Source organism: Typopeltis vanoorti, chromosome 12 (genome assembly GCF_054136105.1).
Source record: "Typopeltis vanoorti isolate ZY-2024b chromosome 12, IOZ_Tvanoo_1.0, whole genome shotgun sequence".
Taxonomy (NCBI): Eukaryota; Metazoa; Arthropoda; class Arachnida; order Uropygi; family Thelyphonidae; genus Typopeltis; species Typopeltis vanoorti.
This window is the reverse complement of record NC_143560.1, coordinates 46335132-46353096: the sequence shown is the minus strand read 5'-3', so window position 1 is coordinate 46353096 and position 17965 is coordinate 46335132. Positions and strand designations below refer to the sequence as shown.

Genomic DNA, 17965 nt, shown 5'->3' with positions numbered 1-17965 from the left:
GGTAAGTTAAGCTAGGAGTCAGTCTAATTGACTAGCATACATGAGGAATATATTTAGCCAATGGCTTTCATAGTAGGTCTCTGTAGTCACTTTATGGTAAATTATTTTAATTTTGTAAATTAATTATTGTTATTGAAGCACATTTATCAAGCGAGTCTTTCCTGATAACTAGAAAAGATATGTTTTGGTATTTTTTCAGTAAAAAAAAAATTGAGTTATCATCTGGAAATGAATCTGTTTCCCTTACTAATCAGCATAAAAAAGGTAAATGAAATATAACATTGGTGTAACTGGAAAAATAACCATATTTGTTCTGCTCTGAACACTTCCATAAATGTCAACACAACAAAGCATCTATATCTTCTCTATGCTTACCTTCAATCTGTTAAAACTAGAGAAAGTAGCAGCAACACTTAACATATATATATATATATATCAGTTGTGGGAGGACTAGGGGACATCTATGGAAACTGGGCAAAAGTGTGGTTAGTAAGAGTGTTAGAGCTGGGTTCTTTACTTTTAGAGTGGTGAATGAGTGGAATGGGCTACCAGAGTCTGTGGTGGATGCTGTGACAGTGAATGATTTTAAGGCTAGGTATGATAGATACTGTATGAATGTTGAATAGTTGTGATGAATATGATTTGGGGCCTCCCTCAATGAGTCTAAGCACTCCCTGGAGTTGCCCGTAATAATAATAATAATCAGGGGCAAATATTCCGGGTGTGCCAGGTGTGCAATGCTCATCCACGAAATATCAGTATCACCGATATTATATTTTTGCATTTATTCCCATTAAAGACTCCCCTAATTGTTTGCAGACTTTGCGATTCCTAAAATTGAACATAATACTCTAATGCTTCATTGCCCTCTGCACAAGGATAATGAAGCATTAGTGCTTCGTGAAGAGGGCACTTTTCGACACGTAAACATTGCTTTCATATTTCACATTCACTTTAATAGCTTGGGTATGCTTTCAAAATGCATACACCTTTGCACTCTTTGAAAATATGTAAAGAGGGCACAGCTGGTCAAATTCTTTGCGTTGTAGTATTTTTATGCTGCTGAGCAGGCAAGGCTAGGTGAGCTCACATTTTGAGCTCACCCAGCGCCTAGCATCTGTGATTGGTTATTGTGTCAACCAATCCAATTGAACATTGTCACTTGTCATGAGTTGAGTGCTTTCTGTATGATGGCTGTATTACAAACAGCGTTACACGTTTTCTGGAAATGAAAATTTAAAAGTGGGTGTTAGGAGAAAAAAACCTAAATGTTTCTTTTGCTATGCAGTATAGCATCTGTTAAGGTTGCAAAGTTTTTTAACGGTATACAGGCATTTTAATTCTAGTCTTCGGAAACAACAGACGGTAAAAAATATCTCTTCCTGAATTAAAAATGAATATTCTGTGTGTTATAAGACGTTGTTGATCTACAAAAAAAATACCAGCAGATGTGAAATTAATAAGACAGACGAACCGCTGATACTAAAAAAAAACAACTAATGAATGTAGGATTCCCGAAAGTGTGGATAATTCCAATAATGATCGGACATTATGTACTCTGAGTCTCAGTAAACCAAAGAAAATTCTTGGAAGAGGAGCGAAATACAGTATTCCCTCGATTAATGCGTCATTTTTTTTCAATACCCAAATTCAATTAGTGCACTATATACATCTTAAAAATAAATGTTACAGATTTTTAAAATTTTCTATCTATACATTTTTATGGCTAACTATTTTAAAAAATCACTCACCAGAATGAAATAATTTAGTTAACGATTTAAAACATTTTACAAAGTTATTTTTAATAACATACTACACTACTTCCATGTACACTATGTTCCAAATTTTTATCGCCAAAATTTATGTCGTCTGCTATAGTATGCCCACAGACTCGAGGCCCTTCGACACTTATGGGCATGTCACAAAAAGGAGAATCTATTCTGATAATAGGGTAATCAATCCATCTTCTGGGATCAGGGCCGGTTTTACCATTAGGAGAACCTAGGCAATCGCCTAAGAGAGCCACATGTGTAGGTGTACGTGTGCTTGTGTGCGTATGACAAAATATATATAGAGAGACAATGTATAGGGGCGCCTAAACTTGCTTTGCTTAGGGGCATCAGATACTCTCGGACTGGCCCTGTCTGGGATGAGTTGTTTATTATTACATGTTGGAAAATTAACTTCTCTTTTATGATCATTGTAGTTTTTAAAGTGGTAATTATTTTGCTTGTATAACAGTTGGAAAATTTTATCTATAAAGCACGTGATTTCGTGTGGCGACCAATTCGTATGTCCTTCATTTCTTTCTCCCTTTCAATTGATAACGTCCAAGAGTTAATTAAAATCATTCTGAAGAATTGAGTGATTTTAACCTGCTAAATTTAGATGCACAGGGGAAGATCCAGAAAAATATGAAGAAAATTTAACCACTGATAGTCAGCCAAAAGAGATTTCACAGAAGTAATTTGAAAATATTTTTTGTACAATCGAAGTTTTTAAACAGCAATGCTTAGAGGCTGATGAAGAGAGAAGCAATAAAATTTGCAGAAGAGGCAATAGGGCCATACCGTTGATTGTATGAAAAAGAGAAACAAAATGCCCACCAAACTACATTAGCTCAATTCTTTGTTAAGAAGTAGAATAATAAAATTTATATTCTGAATACATTTTATTGTCTTTCAGCTTCATGGTTTTCCTTTAACTAGGCCCTGAGATATACCTTAATTCTTTTATAAAAAAATTAAGGTTCAAAAAAGAAATTTGAGGAACGAATTATACTTTTTCTCATAGGTTATTATATTCGATTAGTGCGTGTTCAATTAATGCGCCTGTTTTAAAGAACACATTAGGCGAACTGATCAAGGGATTGCTGTATACACAAACCAGAGAAATACACATAACATGGTCATCAAATTTTACGAAATGACTGGCTGCTCCATGAAACCATATTTATTTCTGCCATACTCTGTCTCCTTGTAAGTTTTTTTTTTTTTTAATTATGCCATCATAAATTCACTTATTCATGTCTAGACTTTATAGGCTCGTGCTATTCACTCTACCCAGCAACTTATAGGAGACGCATATCACAAATGTTAATTATTAATAATTCTTTTAGCATTAACAAAAGTATTTCTACTCACACTTATTTTTTCCTTTCATTTCCAATTCTCACATCTTATAAATGATGGTTCACATATTTTCATCTTTGAGTATTTCAAATATAGCATTCTCCTTCATTGTTGTTTTCTAATAAATCCTAAAACAAATTGATTATTCCCCCACTGCAGAAGTATTCAAAGTTATCCTGCAATTAATTGCATTGAATCAATTAAGATAAGTGCTGATGCACTATACGCTCTCAAAACTTTCATACATCGATAAAAATGCAATCATACAGTCATGTGCATCTGCAGGGGGGGGGGACAACAGGGGAATCCCCCCCTGGGAGCGAGTAAAAAATTCAACAAATTATAATCGTAAAAGTGATTGAGATATGTAACCTTACACCCTTGACCATAGGACGCTTTTCCTGTCTTAAAATTTTATTATGGGTTGGCCTGTTTTGGCCCAATGCCAGGTAGCCATAGAATACGTTTTATTGCAACAATAAAGCACGTGTTCCTGTTTTTGGTTCATCTTTTTCTGATTTGTGAAAAAAATGTTCATTACTGTTGTGAACAGCGAATAGTGTTCGTTTTCCCTCTATGTTTAGCGAATCACTGAGTGAAGTGTGAATTGTAAATTTATAGTGAAACAAATTTAAATAGAAAAATACATTTTTAAAAGGTAAGTGTATGTAATTTAATATTATTTTACTTGTTAGTTTTATGATTTTTTTTTTTGCTTTTAAACTGAAATAATTTGATTTAGGATTTTGGGATTAATTAGTTGATTTTTAATAAAATATGCAGGTCAATTTTTTTATTATGAAATTGTGCTAAAAACTGTATTAATTCCGAATACTTTTTTTCCCGAAGAATTAAAGATAATTAAAATCAATATAAAATGAAAATAATGTATTTATAGTTTACATCAACAAATCATTACATCATAAAATGCTAAAAGATGTTTATTGATGTAATTATTTGAAGGGTGCAGGGGAAAAACAACTTCAGTCCACGATATTGACTTCCGAAAAAAATGTAATTAAATTTTCCTTGTTGTCAAAATGCAAGTAAACATAGCATAACAAAATAAAAAAATAATAGATATGGTACATTCATGTATATTAAGCATAATTAATTTAAATAGTACTTAAAAATTAAAAAACAAATAGCAAATAATGGCCTTTTTGCCGAAATGGCCAGACTGAAGTGGTTTTTCCCCCGGTAAATTCCGGCTAAGTTGGTGCCTATATAAAAAAATGGTTGTTATGCACATTTTTTTATTAATCGGATTGGTAATATCTGATTTTTTAATTAATTAATTATTTAATTTATAAATAATGATCAGATCGCATCCCTTGTTTTAAAGATAATAGGTACTAAGGGAATTATTATACTAACAAAGGTTGGTAAGTGCTTCTTTTATTAAGTAAGCAATAATACATAAAAATGAAATATGGTAAAAAGTAATAAAAATTTAAGTAGTTAAAATATTGTATTTTAAAATAATCATTTATTTCAATCATCTGTTGGATGGTCATCAACGTTGTCGTCATCGCCACCCTCTGGAGCATCATTATACAGCAAGTCTTTGTAAAATTTTTTTGAATTTGGCCACTCTAAAAATTGAGACAAGTGGAGTAGGTCGTTATACTTCGCTAACTTCATGGGTACTTTGGCAGTGTATAAGCTCTGTAGCGCAATTTCTCTTTATTTATTTTTTTATTCTTCTGATTCTTTATAGTTTTCTTTACAATAGATGCACTTTCATACGCCCCAGAATAAGCCGACTTGTAAAATATTGCTGTAGGTTTTTTGTCCTTTAAAATTTGCAGCATACGAATTGGTCTCGTGGGAAAAGGGCATTTCGCTTTATACGAAGGCGATAAATGATCTGTCCAATTTTGGACATCAAAATCCTTTCCGTAGTCAATTACTTCAAAAGGTATAGGTTTATCTTGACTGATACGTAAAACTTCTCTCCAGTCGTCAGGAGTTTCAGTGTAAGATTTTTAATTTAGCAACCCCATATTTTTATCACATTCTAAGTAAGAATGCCCTCTAATAGGAAATATTATCTTTACAACATCAAATCTTTCTTTTTTTGTTACTAAAAAGTGAAGCATTCAAAAAACAGTAAAATTTTTATTTTGACCAGCACATGAGTCACAAAAGATTACAAGTTCTTTAACATCTAAGGGCAAAATGTTGTACACGAAATGGAATAACATTGAACAAACATCATCTGCTCCTTTCTTTGCAACTGATTCACCGTAAGTATATAAAATACAGATCGTGAATTTGAAAGAATATGGATGTTAAAGCTTATGAAGTTAAGTTGACGTTTGTAGAATACATCGTTAGTTGTAATATTTGGACAAAGCAAATTTTTTTTGAAAATCCATCGCGACAGCTTCAAGAGCTGAATTTTTAAGTGAACGTTTGCGATAAAGTCTCTTTAAAGAATAAAAATGTTTTGCTTTTGTCAAATGTACCTTATACTGTGTGTCTTTTTGCTTTTTATGGTTTGTGATTTCTTTCAAAGCATCTAAATCAGCACAAGATTTAATTTTTTCTTCCAAAACGGAAATTTTCCCCTTTAAGAGGTCACACCTGCTACATGTATCCTTTCTAGGATAACCAAAAGAGATATTGAAGTTATTTTCAAAAATTCCTCAGAATGTTTCATAAGATACTTTATTTTCTGGATTATTTTGTATGTACATTAAATGAACTTTTGAAATATTCAAATCCTCTGAAAGGTATAATTTTTGGGTTTCTTTTAGCGAATAATGGGATTTTCGTCCCCTCAGACTTTTAATAAAACTGTTAACTTTGTTCTTAGTCTCTTCTGAAATTTTGTGGGGTCTGTTTAGGTGTTTACCATGCCCATCTGTAGGTGACTGACCAATATTTATCAAAGTTTTTAATCCTTTTCACTCATTCTTCAGATATACCATGCAAAGAAATAAATGCTTTACAGCAAATTCTAACATCTTCGCTATTCCCCTCATCGCCGCCTTGCAGTAATCTGACACAAAAAGCAAATGAAGCCGTGTTCACCCTCGCATCAACTCCTTTTCTAGGACGCTTTCTCATTATGGGAAGGATTGTAATTAGTTCACTTAAATAAGAGTTTTGGTCATTATAGTTCCCTAATAAGTTAAAATCATAAATGATTCTTTTTCGTTCAGCATCAGGAATAGTTTCGAAACAACGATACCTTTTACATAAACAGTCAGGACCAACTTCGTGCGTTGTTGCGTAAAGAATTTTCATTACATCTCTAGTCCTACCTGTCTTTTTTTCGTTTCTTTGCGAGTTTTTCTTTAGTATCAGCTTCACTTTCATTAGAACTATTAGAATAATCACTTATCATTTTCACACTACTTTTTATTATTAAAATACAATTAAAATACTCGTAAAACCAAAACAGTAAAACTATAATTAAAACTGGTAGTGATTCAACAAACCACTGATAACAAAATAATGGCTGATGCAATAGTGATAATAGTTGATGTGATTGGACCGAAGTTATTTTTCCATACAACCGCTCGGGCTGAGGGTGTTCTTCCCAAGTTTAAGAAATATTCTCCGTTCATTTGTCTGGACTGAGGTTGTTTATGCAGAAAGTCGTATTTATGAGATGAAACCTTCCTTTAATCCCCAACAGATGGCAGCATTAGGTTGAATTCACAAAAATTGGACTGAAGTTGTTTTTCCTCTGTACCCTTCATTTGTCTCCAAGCTTTGCCTGTCCCCCCCGTCCCCGGAAAATTTTCTGCAGACGCCCATGCATACAGTCAAATTGACATGAAATTTGTAGCACAGGTTGCATAACCCACACAACAGCACACCCAACCAAAATGGGCACACGATACCACTGATATATATATATATATAAAATTCAACCTCATTTTTTTAATATGAATTCCACCTATAATACATTAGTATCGGTACATACATAAATGAGATATGAATAGCTAATCCACAAATTCTGCTCTAGAGCAAAAAAAAGAGCAGAAGAAATCAAAGTAATCACATGAAACTCATCTACTTTTGACATTGTTACTTTAAATATATCAAGAAAGTTTGTTATTTACAGGAAAAAGCAAGAGATGAGTAAAATTTTCTCTTGTTTATGCTTTGATTAAATTATACACCTTTACATATTCCAGGTTTCATCTTCTCAGCAAATGAGGTGCAAATATTTATATCCACAGTGTCTACATGATTCAGAATTCTCTTAAGTAATGTTACTGGAAGATGTTCACTAGCACTTCTATAAAACAAAATATTAATATAAATAATTATGCATTAAAAAATGTAAGGTATTGTCAAAGTTAAAAATTTTGTTATGCATATTCACTGCAATATTCCAATAAAGAAAAACCTATAGCTATCACTGTGAGAGAATTTAACTGATAGGTTGAAACACACTTTTACCCTGTTTATCAACACACACACACACACACACACACACACACACACACACACACACACACACACACACACACACACACACACACACACACAGCTTATTATCACTTAAAGGGTCAGAGTTAAGTCAGTTCTCTGCATTTGTAATAGGAATGCAGAGAACTGACAGCTATGGACCCTATGTCCAATCCTGATCTTCTCATGATATGTGTCTTTAATAGCTACCCCTTTGGATGCTAAACAAAGGAAAAGTGCTGGAAATTTGGAACTTAACTCACCAAAGTGTATTTTATATGGGGATGAAACATACACATTACATCATAATGATGGTACATGATTTAACTAGATATAATGCCAGGTGGAGGTGCTGCCAGTTATATAACGTTCCTGTTTCAGGTAATCAACAAAAAGTTAAACAACTGCAATAGAATAAAGATAAGCACAATCAGAATAGAAAACATCAATGAAAAAAAAAGATAGCAGAGAAATTAGAGAAATACCATGCCATCATAAACTGATGTTACCAATGAAGAAGAAAAAAAAAATAGGTGAAATATTTCTAAATGAAGTGCCATATTCAGATAATAGTGATCAGGGGAAGGAAGGAGTACTACCTACAGTGTTTAACCCTAAACATCAGGATAAACTTTTGGAATGGAAGCCAATTTCAGCATAGTGATATGAACAAATTTCAAAATAAGACTTATTCCTATAATTTCATTGAGGGCTATAGAAAGAAGTAGATACTCGAAATGGGGATATTGGAATTGGAAAAATTTGATGAATGAAAAGAGCAGGGATGATAATCAGTATTCGAAAGATTTCTGCTTAGAAAATGACTGCTGATGGTATGTTCCAACACAGAAATGTTCATAAACTCACATAACAAGAGCATATACACACAAAAAGAAAAGTCATAGTATTGTCAATAGTGATTCTTCACTGTGGTCTGCAATACAAGAGTGTGTTAAAAACTTTTTTGCAAGGTGACTATGCTTTATGCTACCGAGTAACATTAGATGAACATGAAATTTGCCACCCAACTGAACCTAATGATCCATGGAGAAATGCATAAAAAAAAACATACCTCACATTCTCTCTTACCTGAGTATATCCATGTGCATTGCCCTACAAAGGTGTATCATGGAAAAGAAAGAGCAGCTTCAACATTAAATACAAAGATAATCTTCTTCAATAGTAGACAATATCAAGTAGAGTGATGTGGATAAATAATGGAATGGGGAACTAGAAAATGATACTTATTTGTGCCTATGGTCATATAGAAAATTCTATGGAAGAAGTGGAAGAATTTTTTGAGGCATAAGAGAATGCAGCTGACAACAAAAAAGTAAAGTTGGAACAGGATGTAACTGCTGCCTAGATGTGAGAATGAATAACAATTTGCATAGTGTATTATGCTGTCAGGTTTGCCTACTTTGCAAGATGAAAAACTGCCATGTCCATCAAACCAGCTAACTTATCCTCAACTGAATGGCCACAATAAAGCTTCCTCTCCCAGACTGGATTTCAACCCAAGTTTTTTTTTCAACCAAAGGGCATTATTAAAACAGACTGAGCTAAGGAGGCTCATGAAGATGGCAAATTAAATTTATAAACTGAGGGCAGAATAAGCAAAAGTGTAAGTTGTAAATCCAATGAAATAAATTTATATGGCATGATGAGAGAAATTTTTTCTCCATTTTCATTTTCTCTCACAAGAAGGAAGTACCGGTTCACTACTTAATTACAACATGTTGAGAAAATGAAATCCCATGGTACTAAATGACACTGCATCATTTATTTTAAAATCAAGTGACTGTTTAAATGCGTATGTAGAATTGCTCACTGACTGAATCTTAAAAAGAACAATTCTATGGCTATATCAAGAATATGAAATATATCTAAAATAGGAAGATTTAATTTAAAATTTGTAACTTATTTATTTACTCATCCATCATGTGAATATATGATATCATGCTTTTTTTGTTTGTTTCAGTTTTTTGTATCAGTGCTCTGAAGATTGACAGCCTTTATGGCTAATGAAAATAGGATCATCATCATATTCCTGATATGTCTCAAGGGGTACATAGGATACTATGATAGTACTGCATGATTAAACATACATTATTACTAGCTGCCTGACAGCAGTTTTCCTTTCTATTAATCTGTTATTGCCAGGACTTCAATACAATCAGATCGTATATTTTGGTCTTCTAGGGTGGCCTTCTAACTGCATCAATCTGCCTGGATCTTAGTTTTACCCTGGTTCTTTCTTGCTATCCTGGCATCAAATATTGAACTGAAGTGGATCTGTGAGAAGAAATCATTAATTAACTGGACTGTCCTTGTTTGGATAGTGTCAAGCAATCTTAGAGGATTTTGGTGCACCACTACAAATATGAAAGCAATATTCCATGGTTGGACAGATTTTGGATTTGTATAGTTGCGAGGGTGGTCTGAAAAGTTCTCGGCATAACAATGAAAAAAGATTTATAATTTCAAAGTAATTTTTATTTTTCATTTAGTCTTCCTTAAGACTAAAACAATTTATTCCAGTTATGCTCCAGCATCATTATCCCATCCTTGTAGTGGTTCTCAGTAAGATCTGCAAAATTTCTACAGCTGCAATCACCTCTTGATTCGAAGAAAAACGCCGACCAGCGTGGAAGAGTTTTAGTTTTGGGAAGAGACAGAAGTCAGAAGGAGTCAAATCTTGGGAACAGTGTGGATGTTCCAATAATTCATAGTGCAGATCCCTTAATTTTCCATTTGCCAAAACACCTTTGTGGGCAAGTGCATTGTCCTGATGAAAGATGATTTTTTCTTCTGCAAACCAGGTCTTCTCTCATGAATTTTTTCGTCTAGTCTGGTTAAAAGATCGGAATAATATTCCCTGGTTATTGTTTTACCCTTTTCAAGATAATTAATAAGCAAAATGCCTTTAGCATCCCAAAACACCGATGCCATGACCTTTCCTGCTGATGGAACTGACTTTGTCTCCTTTGGCACTAAAAAACCGGCTTCTTCCAATGTTTTGACTGCTGTTTGGATTCTGGTATGTAACGATGAATCCAATTCTCATTGAGTAATAAATCGACACACAAAATCAGTTTTAATCTTGTTAAAATGCTCCAAGCACTGTTCAAATATTTTCATGCGAGTGCGTTTTTGATCTGCTATGAGCAAGTGCAGCACCCATCTTGCACAAAGCTTTTTCATTGCAATTCTTCATGCAAAATATATCCTATAAGTTCTTTTGAAATGCCTATAGTCTCAGCAATTTCATGCACTTTGACTCGCTGGTCATCCAATACCATATTGTGCACTTGATCAATGATTTCTGGTATTGTTACACTTTTCGGATGTCCTTCATGTGGATCATCTTCAAGGCTGGTACGGCCACATTTAAACTCAGCAGCTCATTTCTTAATTGTTGAAAACAAAGGAGAAGAGTGCCCATAAACTTTGAATGAATTTCTTTTGGTGCTAAACCTTCTTTTACAAAGAATTTTATAACCACACGATACTCAATTTTATCCATTTCAAAGGATAGACAACACTTTTGCTTCAGACAGCTGTATAAAACAAACTACTTGATAGAATGACTTGCAATTTCACATGGATGCTTATGACAGATGTGCCAACTTAGGGGGAAAAAAAAATCTTGCCAATAGTGTTGCCATCTATGGTCGAGTCCGAGAACTTTTCAGACCACCCTCATAGGTATGATGTAGTGTCTTTGGGGAAGAAAGTAAACAGTTTTTTGGTAGCTGTAGAAGCTATGGTTCAGATGTGTTTGTGCCAGGAAAGACCGGAGGTGTAGATCAGTCAAAGAGAGGAAATCTGATCATGTTTGGATATCTGGGTATTGTTGAAGGTAAGGGACCTCTTTCTTGCAAGAGATCAGACAGGATTGAGTTTTAGTGACATTGAAGTCTACATTGTCCTTGCTCCATTGAAATATGGCTAGGAGATTGGAGTTCAAGACAATCATGGTGGATCTTCAGTATTCTAACAATTGAGCACTGCAAGGTTTGTCAAGTGAAAAAGATGAATTGATTATAATGTCATCTGAAAAGCCATGGAATAGGAGTTGAAGTCTATGAGAGCATTATATACAGGAGGAAGAGAATGAGTGAAAGTACAGAACACTGGAATACTCCAGCATTGGGGAAATCTTAGGAGTGGAAACCATTCACCATGAGTCATAGTGAATAAAGTTTACAATCCAGGTGAAAAGGATGAGAGGCAGATCATAAAATGTCAATTTACAAAATAGGCACCTGTGAAAAAACCTGATCAAATGTGTTTGAAATGTCAGTTACATGAGCTTCTCTGAATTTTTTCCATGGCTTGAGACCAGATATCATTGAGTGCTGCAAACAGCTGAGTATCAAGAGTGGCAGAATCCATACTGCTGAAGTGATCTGTTGATGACCTCAACAGTTTTAGAGAGAACAGAAGTGAGAGCAACTGGAGGTAATTTGTTAGCTGACTTTTATTCCCTTTCTTTGGAATGGGCTGGATGTGGAACATGCAAGTTGAATAGAATAAATTGAACATGCTATACATGCAAGTTGAATAGAATAAATTGAAGAGGCAATACAGGAAAGGTATTACTTTTGGGGCACAAGCTTTTAACACAATAGATGTGATACCATTAGGACCAGATGCTGTGTTTGTGTTCAGGTTATTAAGGATTCTTCAGATTTCTTTCTGAAAGAAGATTATTGGTGGTAAAGTGGAGGAACTTTGCCTTGGTCAACAATGCAGGAACTGGAAGAGAAGAGAGATGCTATTAAGTCTTGTCTTTTGGTGAGGTGGCTATTGTACCATATTGATATGAAAATGGTGAAAACATTGACAAAGTTGCATCCAATGGCCTGGGAAAGGGACCAGAAGGCGCAACTGTCATTTGGACAGAGGTGAGTTTGCAGTTTCATTTGGCCATTTCAAAATCTGTTTTGGATTTGTTGATGGTTCTTTGATCTTGCCACTTCTGGTATGCTGAGTTTTTTTTTTTTTTTTTTTTTTTTTTGTCCCCTGTCCCCTTGTACTGTGTTGGCACTATTTGAGAGTCAAGGCCTGGATGGTGGTTTGGGATTTTGAATGGGATGAGCAATGAAGGCCTTCATTCCTGTTTGTCTGAGCAGGTGCTTGGATCAGGAGAACTGAAGCAGTAGTCAAACCATGGAAAGGAAGAGAAAAGGACATGGAGTCAACCTATTTGTTTGGTATCCTTGCAATAGCAGAGGACATCAACCCATGAAGTGTTAAGTGAAGGTTGTTCCATGGCAAAGGAGACATGTAGTAGCAATATGCAGCATCAATGGCAGCAATATGCTACTGGTGTGCCATCTGTTTATCTACTCCCCAGTTTTTTTCACAGCTGATCAAAGGCTATTATTTGATCAGCTATTTCATTTCTAACTCAACTCTGATTCATGAGTTAAAATTGGTTTGAACATGGTCTTATGCTGCTAGTTAATGTTTGGCTAATTTCTCTCTTATTTTCTTCTTCTTCTTCTCCCTTCTATGTGTTAGGCCTACTGGCCTAATACAAAGCTATCTTGAGTCCTTCTAAGTCGTACCTGTCCCTAGGTTAAGGTGACTAGTCCTATGCCTCCCGGTATATTCTATAGCTGTAATTGTGTGTGTTCACGGGGCCGGTTTGCCTGCTTCCGGGAGGAGAAACCCCTGCCGTCCACACCCAAGACCAGCTAACTTGGCTATGTCTGAGTAAGATCTTTAAGCTCCTCACGTCGGCGACAGAAATCGAACCCAGGACACTTCTTTCCCAGGCATATGGTTGCGAAGCGCATAGCCACTAGGCCATAGATGGCGAACCTATGGCACGTGTGCCAGAGGTGGCATGTCCGAGAATTTTGCTGGCAAGTCAACGATTTACAGGTGATATCCTTTTATACGCTTATAAATTATTCAACTTTTTTTTTAATTGTTACAATACGTACACGCTATGAAGATGTGCATATGATTGGTGCAGTATGAACAAAAGGTCGCATGACCCAAAGACAAAGGCTTTTGTTGAGTTGAAATGCTAATTCTCTTCAACCGAATTCCATAACATGTGAAACTGTCATAACAACATTCACTATACATTTCTTAGTTTAACACATTCACGATGGGGTGTCATTTATCGTTCTGACTTCTCATTACCGGCAGGCTCAACTCGCACAAAGTTTCAACCCTTGGTTGAATTTTATTGCTGCTTGTTTGCATTGAGCTGGCACAGGAACTCACACATGCATTATATGGCATATTTCAATTTGTGGTAGAATTTTATTTGAAGTTAGCTTTTGTGATCTGTCATAATGACATCGAGAATTTCAAATGCAATAAAACAAACACTTATTTCGTGTAATTGAAAAATTGGACAAGAGTTTTTAGTTAGATACTGTGTTTCTGGTGCAACATATGGTTTCGCTTGAGTCTATACAGCATAGTTTCTGTGAGAGGGGACATGTGATTCATTAGTTAGCGCCGTTTTTATTCCAGCTGTCTCTAATTGCACTATTTGTTGAGAAATATATTACACAGACTGCAAAAGCCTCCATACCTTAATCAGGGATACAATAAAACTACTTGTTTTTCTTGCATCTGCAGTATAATGGCTGTTGGGAAGGGCATGTTGTTAACTGCAGGGAGCGAATTACTGTCGCCTCCACGTGAACATGTTTTAACATTTTTCGCGTGGGAGGCATATGCAACATTTTTTAATGTCTTTTTTCATAAAGTAAAATCAGCGGTGCCAGTTATACGCGAGGGCGAGTTATTTTCGAGTAAATATGGTAAGCGTTTTGCCGACAAGTTAACATCCTTCTGGTGCTTCCCTTGCTCAGCTAACTTTGATGGTGAGTTACAATGCATAAATATTTTTCTCACTACTGTTTTTTTTTCCAAACCAACATAATGAAAATCAATTTAATAATACAATAATCAATTTTACACTGAATAACATTATAAATAAAATAAAATATTATTTATAAAATTATAAATAAATATATATATTATAAATAAATACATTAAGTTAGATCAATTTTCTATTAATTTTTCCCCTATTAAAAACTGCCCGGCACGTCAGCAACTCGATTTGTAAATTTTTGGCACACCAAATTTTTGGTGTATAAAAAGGTTTGCCACCACTGCACTAGGCTAATCGCGTGTACTCCCTTATTTTATATAACTTTATTCATCTAACCAAATCAGCTCTGCTTTTTATTCTATAATCTATTTTCACATTTAATGGGTCTTAATTCTATTTTAACTATTTAGGTACTAAAAATGGTGCCTAAAGGGCTGAACTTTTTTCTATCAGTTTTCTCATTAGGAATGCAGGTGAAGTTTTCTGGACTGCCTATTTTCATAGCTTTTTGTCTTTTTTATTGCAGATTTTCATGTTGAATTTGTTACCACAATTATTTAATTTAGTTACAAAATCCTGAAGACTTCTACTGGTTTTATTTAGGAATATAACATAACCTGCATAAAGTAAAAAGATGAGTAAACTATCTTCCCTGATGATTTTGGGTTTAATGACACTTTTCTTCACAATGTGAAGAAAAGTGTCCGAATTTACAACAAACGATTCTCTTGTTCCCTCAGTTATAATAGCTGACTTACAACCTAAATACACACTACTGACTACATATAATTTAAAACTGTAGCATTCTGCACACTTCTCTGTTGTAACTTTGTCATCCTTGTTACTCCCATAATTTCTGAACTACTTGATGTATAGCGAAATTCTGATCTTGACAATCCCTATTTAGCCTGACTTCAACTTGTTCATTACCAAGTTTCTCTTCCACAATTTTTTCTCTTATTCTTATGCTTGAAAAAATTTTACATGACAGTCTCATTATAGAAATTAATCTGTAATTCTCACATCACTATCAAATTCCTGATATATACCCTCAAGAGTTGTACAGGATATGATAGTGCCACATGAAAAATTACATCATTATTAACTTCCTATCTACAATTTTCCTCCAAATCAATCTGTTACCTGTCAAGACTCCAAGATTATCAGATCTTATATTTCTATATTTTAAGGTACTTTTTACTGTAACAATCCACCTATATCTTGGTCTTCCTCTGGATCTTTTTCTGCTAACCTGGCAGAGAACACTTGTTTTGCTATTCTTTCCTCTTCATTCTGTTTAAGTGACCATACCACCTGAGATTAGCTCTGCTAACACATTCCTGCATGCTGACAATGTCAAGTTCCTTCCTAATATCCTCATTTTTAATATGATATTGCCATTGATGCCATGTGTTTGCCATTAATCTTTCTCAGGACTCTCATATCTGCAGTCTCTAGTCTTTGGTTAGGCGTTTCACTTCTGACCCAGTTCTCGATCGATAAGTTAAAATTGGCTTGAATACTGTCTTGTATACAGCTAATTTAATGTTTTGGCTAATTTCTCTATTATTCCATATAAATTTATTCAATTCATTTTCTACCATACCACCTTTGTTGATTCTCTTGTCAATTTCCATATTTAATTTACCATCTTTACTAAAAATTCTGCCTATTTTCATTGTCTTTGTCTTGTTATTGCTGACCTTCATACCATATCTATTACAACAGTTATTCACTTTAGTTACGGAATCTTGCAGAATTGTAACAGATTTATTTCGAAGTATAACATCATCTTCATAAAGCAATGAACTGAGATTAACATCTCCAATTCTGATATCAGGTTTAATATCACTTTCCTTCATAAAGCAATCCATATAGATAATGAATAACAGAGGGATAATGTACATCCTTGTTGGACACCAGATTTAACATTAAACCACCTTCCTGTACTTCCTTCAATTCTAACTGCTGACTCAAATAAAGCCTATTTGAGACCCCATTGACACCATATAACTGTAGTGTTTCAAATAGATTCTATCTTGGCATTTTGTCATATGCCTTTTCCAGATCTACAAAACTTAAATACAGATCTTTATTATATTACCATTATTTCTCAACTATCTGTTGTCAAGTGAAAATCTGATCATGACAACCTCTATTTGACCTGAATCCAGCATGTTCTTCACCAAGCTTCTCTTCCACAATTCTTCTCAATCATTTCTCAAGTATAATTGCATATATCTTACCAGGAACACTCAGTAGAGAAATACCTCTGTAATTCTCACATTGTTTTATTTCCCTTTTTATATATGGGTACTGTGATTGCTCTACTGCAATCATCTGTAATTCGTCCTGCTGTCCAGGCCTTCTGAACTATGCAGTGCAGCCACTGTAAGACTTTTATACCTCCACACTTGAGCATTTCTGGTCGAATATCATCTAATCCTGCTGCCTTCCCACATTTCAGGCTTTTGATGGCTTTTTCTACTTCAAGTATGAATATGTATTGCTGACTGCATGCCTGGTCAGTGTTTTTTACCACTGTGCTGTCATCATTGTTTGTTTCATTTAACAATGTTTCAAAGTAATTACTCCACAGTTCAAGGATATCTTTTTCTCCTGTTTTCATGTCACCTTTATCATCTCTAATTCTTTTTACAGCACTCTTCCTTCCATTTCTGAGCTTCTTGAACAACCTCCAGAATATCTTGCCACCTTCTTGATATTTATTTTCTATGTTCTTACCAAATTCTTCCATTTGCTTTTGTTCAGCTCTGTATTCTCAGGGTCTGGGCTAATCACTCGGCCAACCAGGTTGGCTGGCCAAGTGGTTAGCATATCCGCTCACCAGCCAAAAGGCTGCGGGTTTAAACACCGCAATGGGCATGGATGTTTGTGATTGTCTATGAAAATACTACGTGGTGGTCGACGGTAGATGGCATTGATGTAGATGATGAAAATAGGATGGTTCATTGTAGTTGGATTGAGTGGTGGAGACAGAGATTTGTGGATTCAGTGCCCTCCCTCGATGAGTCATGTAATAATAATAATAATAATAATAGTATTCTCTAAGAGCACAAGCTGACTTATTTGCCATGAACTTTTGATATGCTTTCTTCATTTCTTTCACTGTCTCTTTAACTTCCTGTGTCCACCATGGAGTTCTGATTTTTCTATCCTTATAGACAACCTCACTGCACATGCTTCTGCTGAATCTCCAAGGTTTGGCTCCTGTTCTCAAACTTTTTCATTTTTGTTCAATCATGTTTGTGTATTTTAGTCTGCAGCTCACATCTGAGAGCTGCTCAACTTTTATTCACTTTAAAACTTTCTTACATGCTCTTCTTTTCAATATGAAATTCAATTTTATTCTGCTCAAGACTGAATGGTGATCACTTCCAATTTCAAATCCTCTGTACACTGTGGTGTCCTGCACCAGGGAGAAAACATTGCTATCAACAATAGCATTGTCAATGAGACTTTTCTTATTCCTTGCCTCTTCTCTCCATGTGAATGTGTGCACATTTTTATGTGA

At 34.8% G+C, this 17965-nt stretch overlaps 1 protein-coding gene across 1 annotated transcript in view; it reads right to left on the bottom strand.

Annotated features, from left to right (window-relative positions):
- Positions 1-5236: 5236 nt before the first annotated feature.
- Positions 5237-17965, bottom strand: part of LOC150100751 (uncharacterized) — a 161138-nt gene continuing 148409 nt past the window's right edge. The window contains exon 9 of the mRNA XM_090401264.1: positions 5237-7389. Within this exon, the coding sequence (XP_090257390.1) occupies positions 7263-7389 (127 nt within the window). The 3' untranslated portion in view covers positions 5237-7262. The remainder of the gene's footprint in view (positions 7390-17965) is intronic.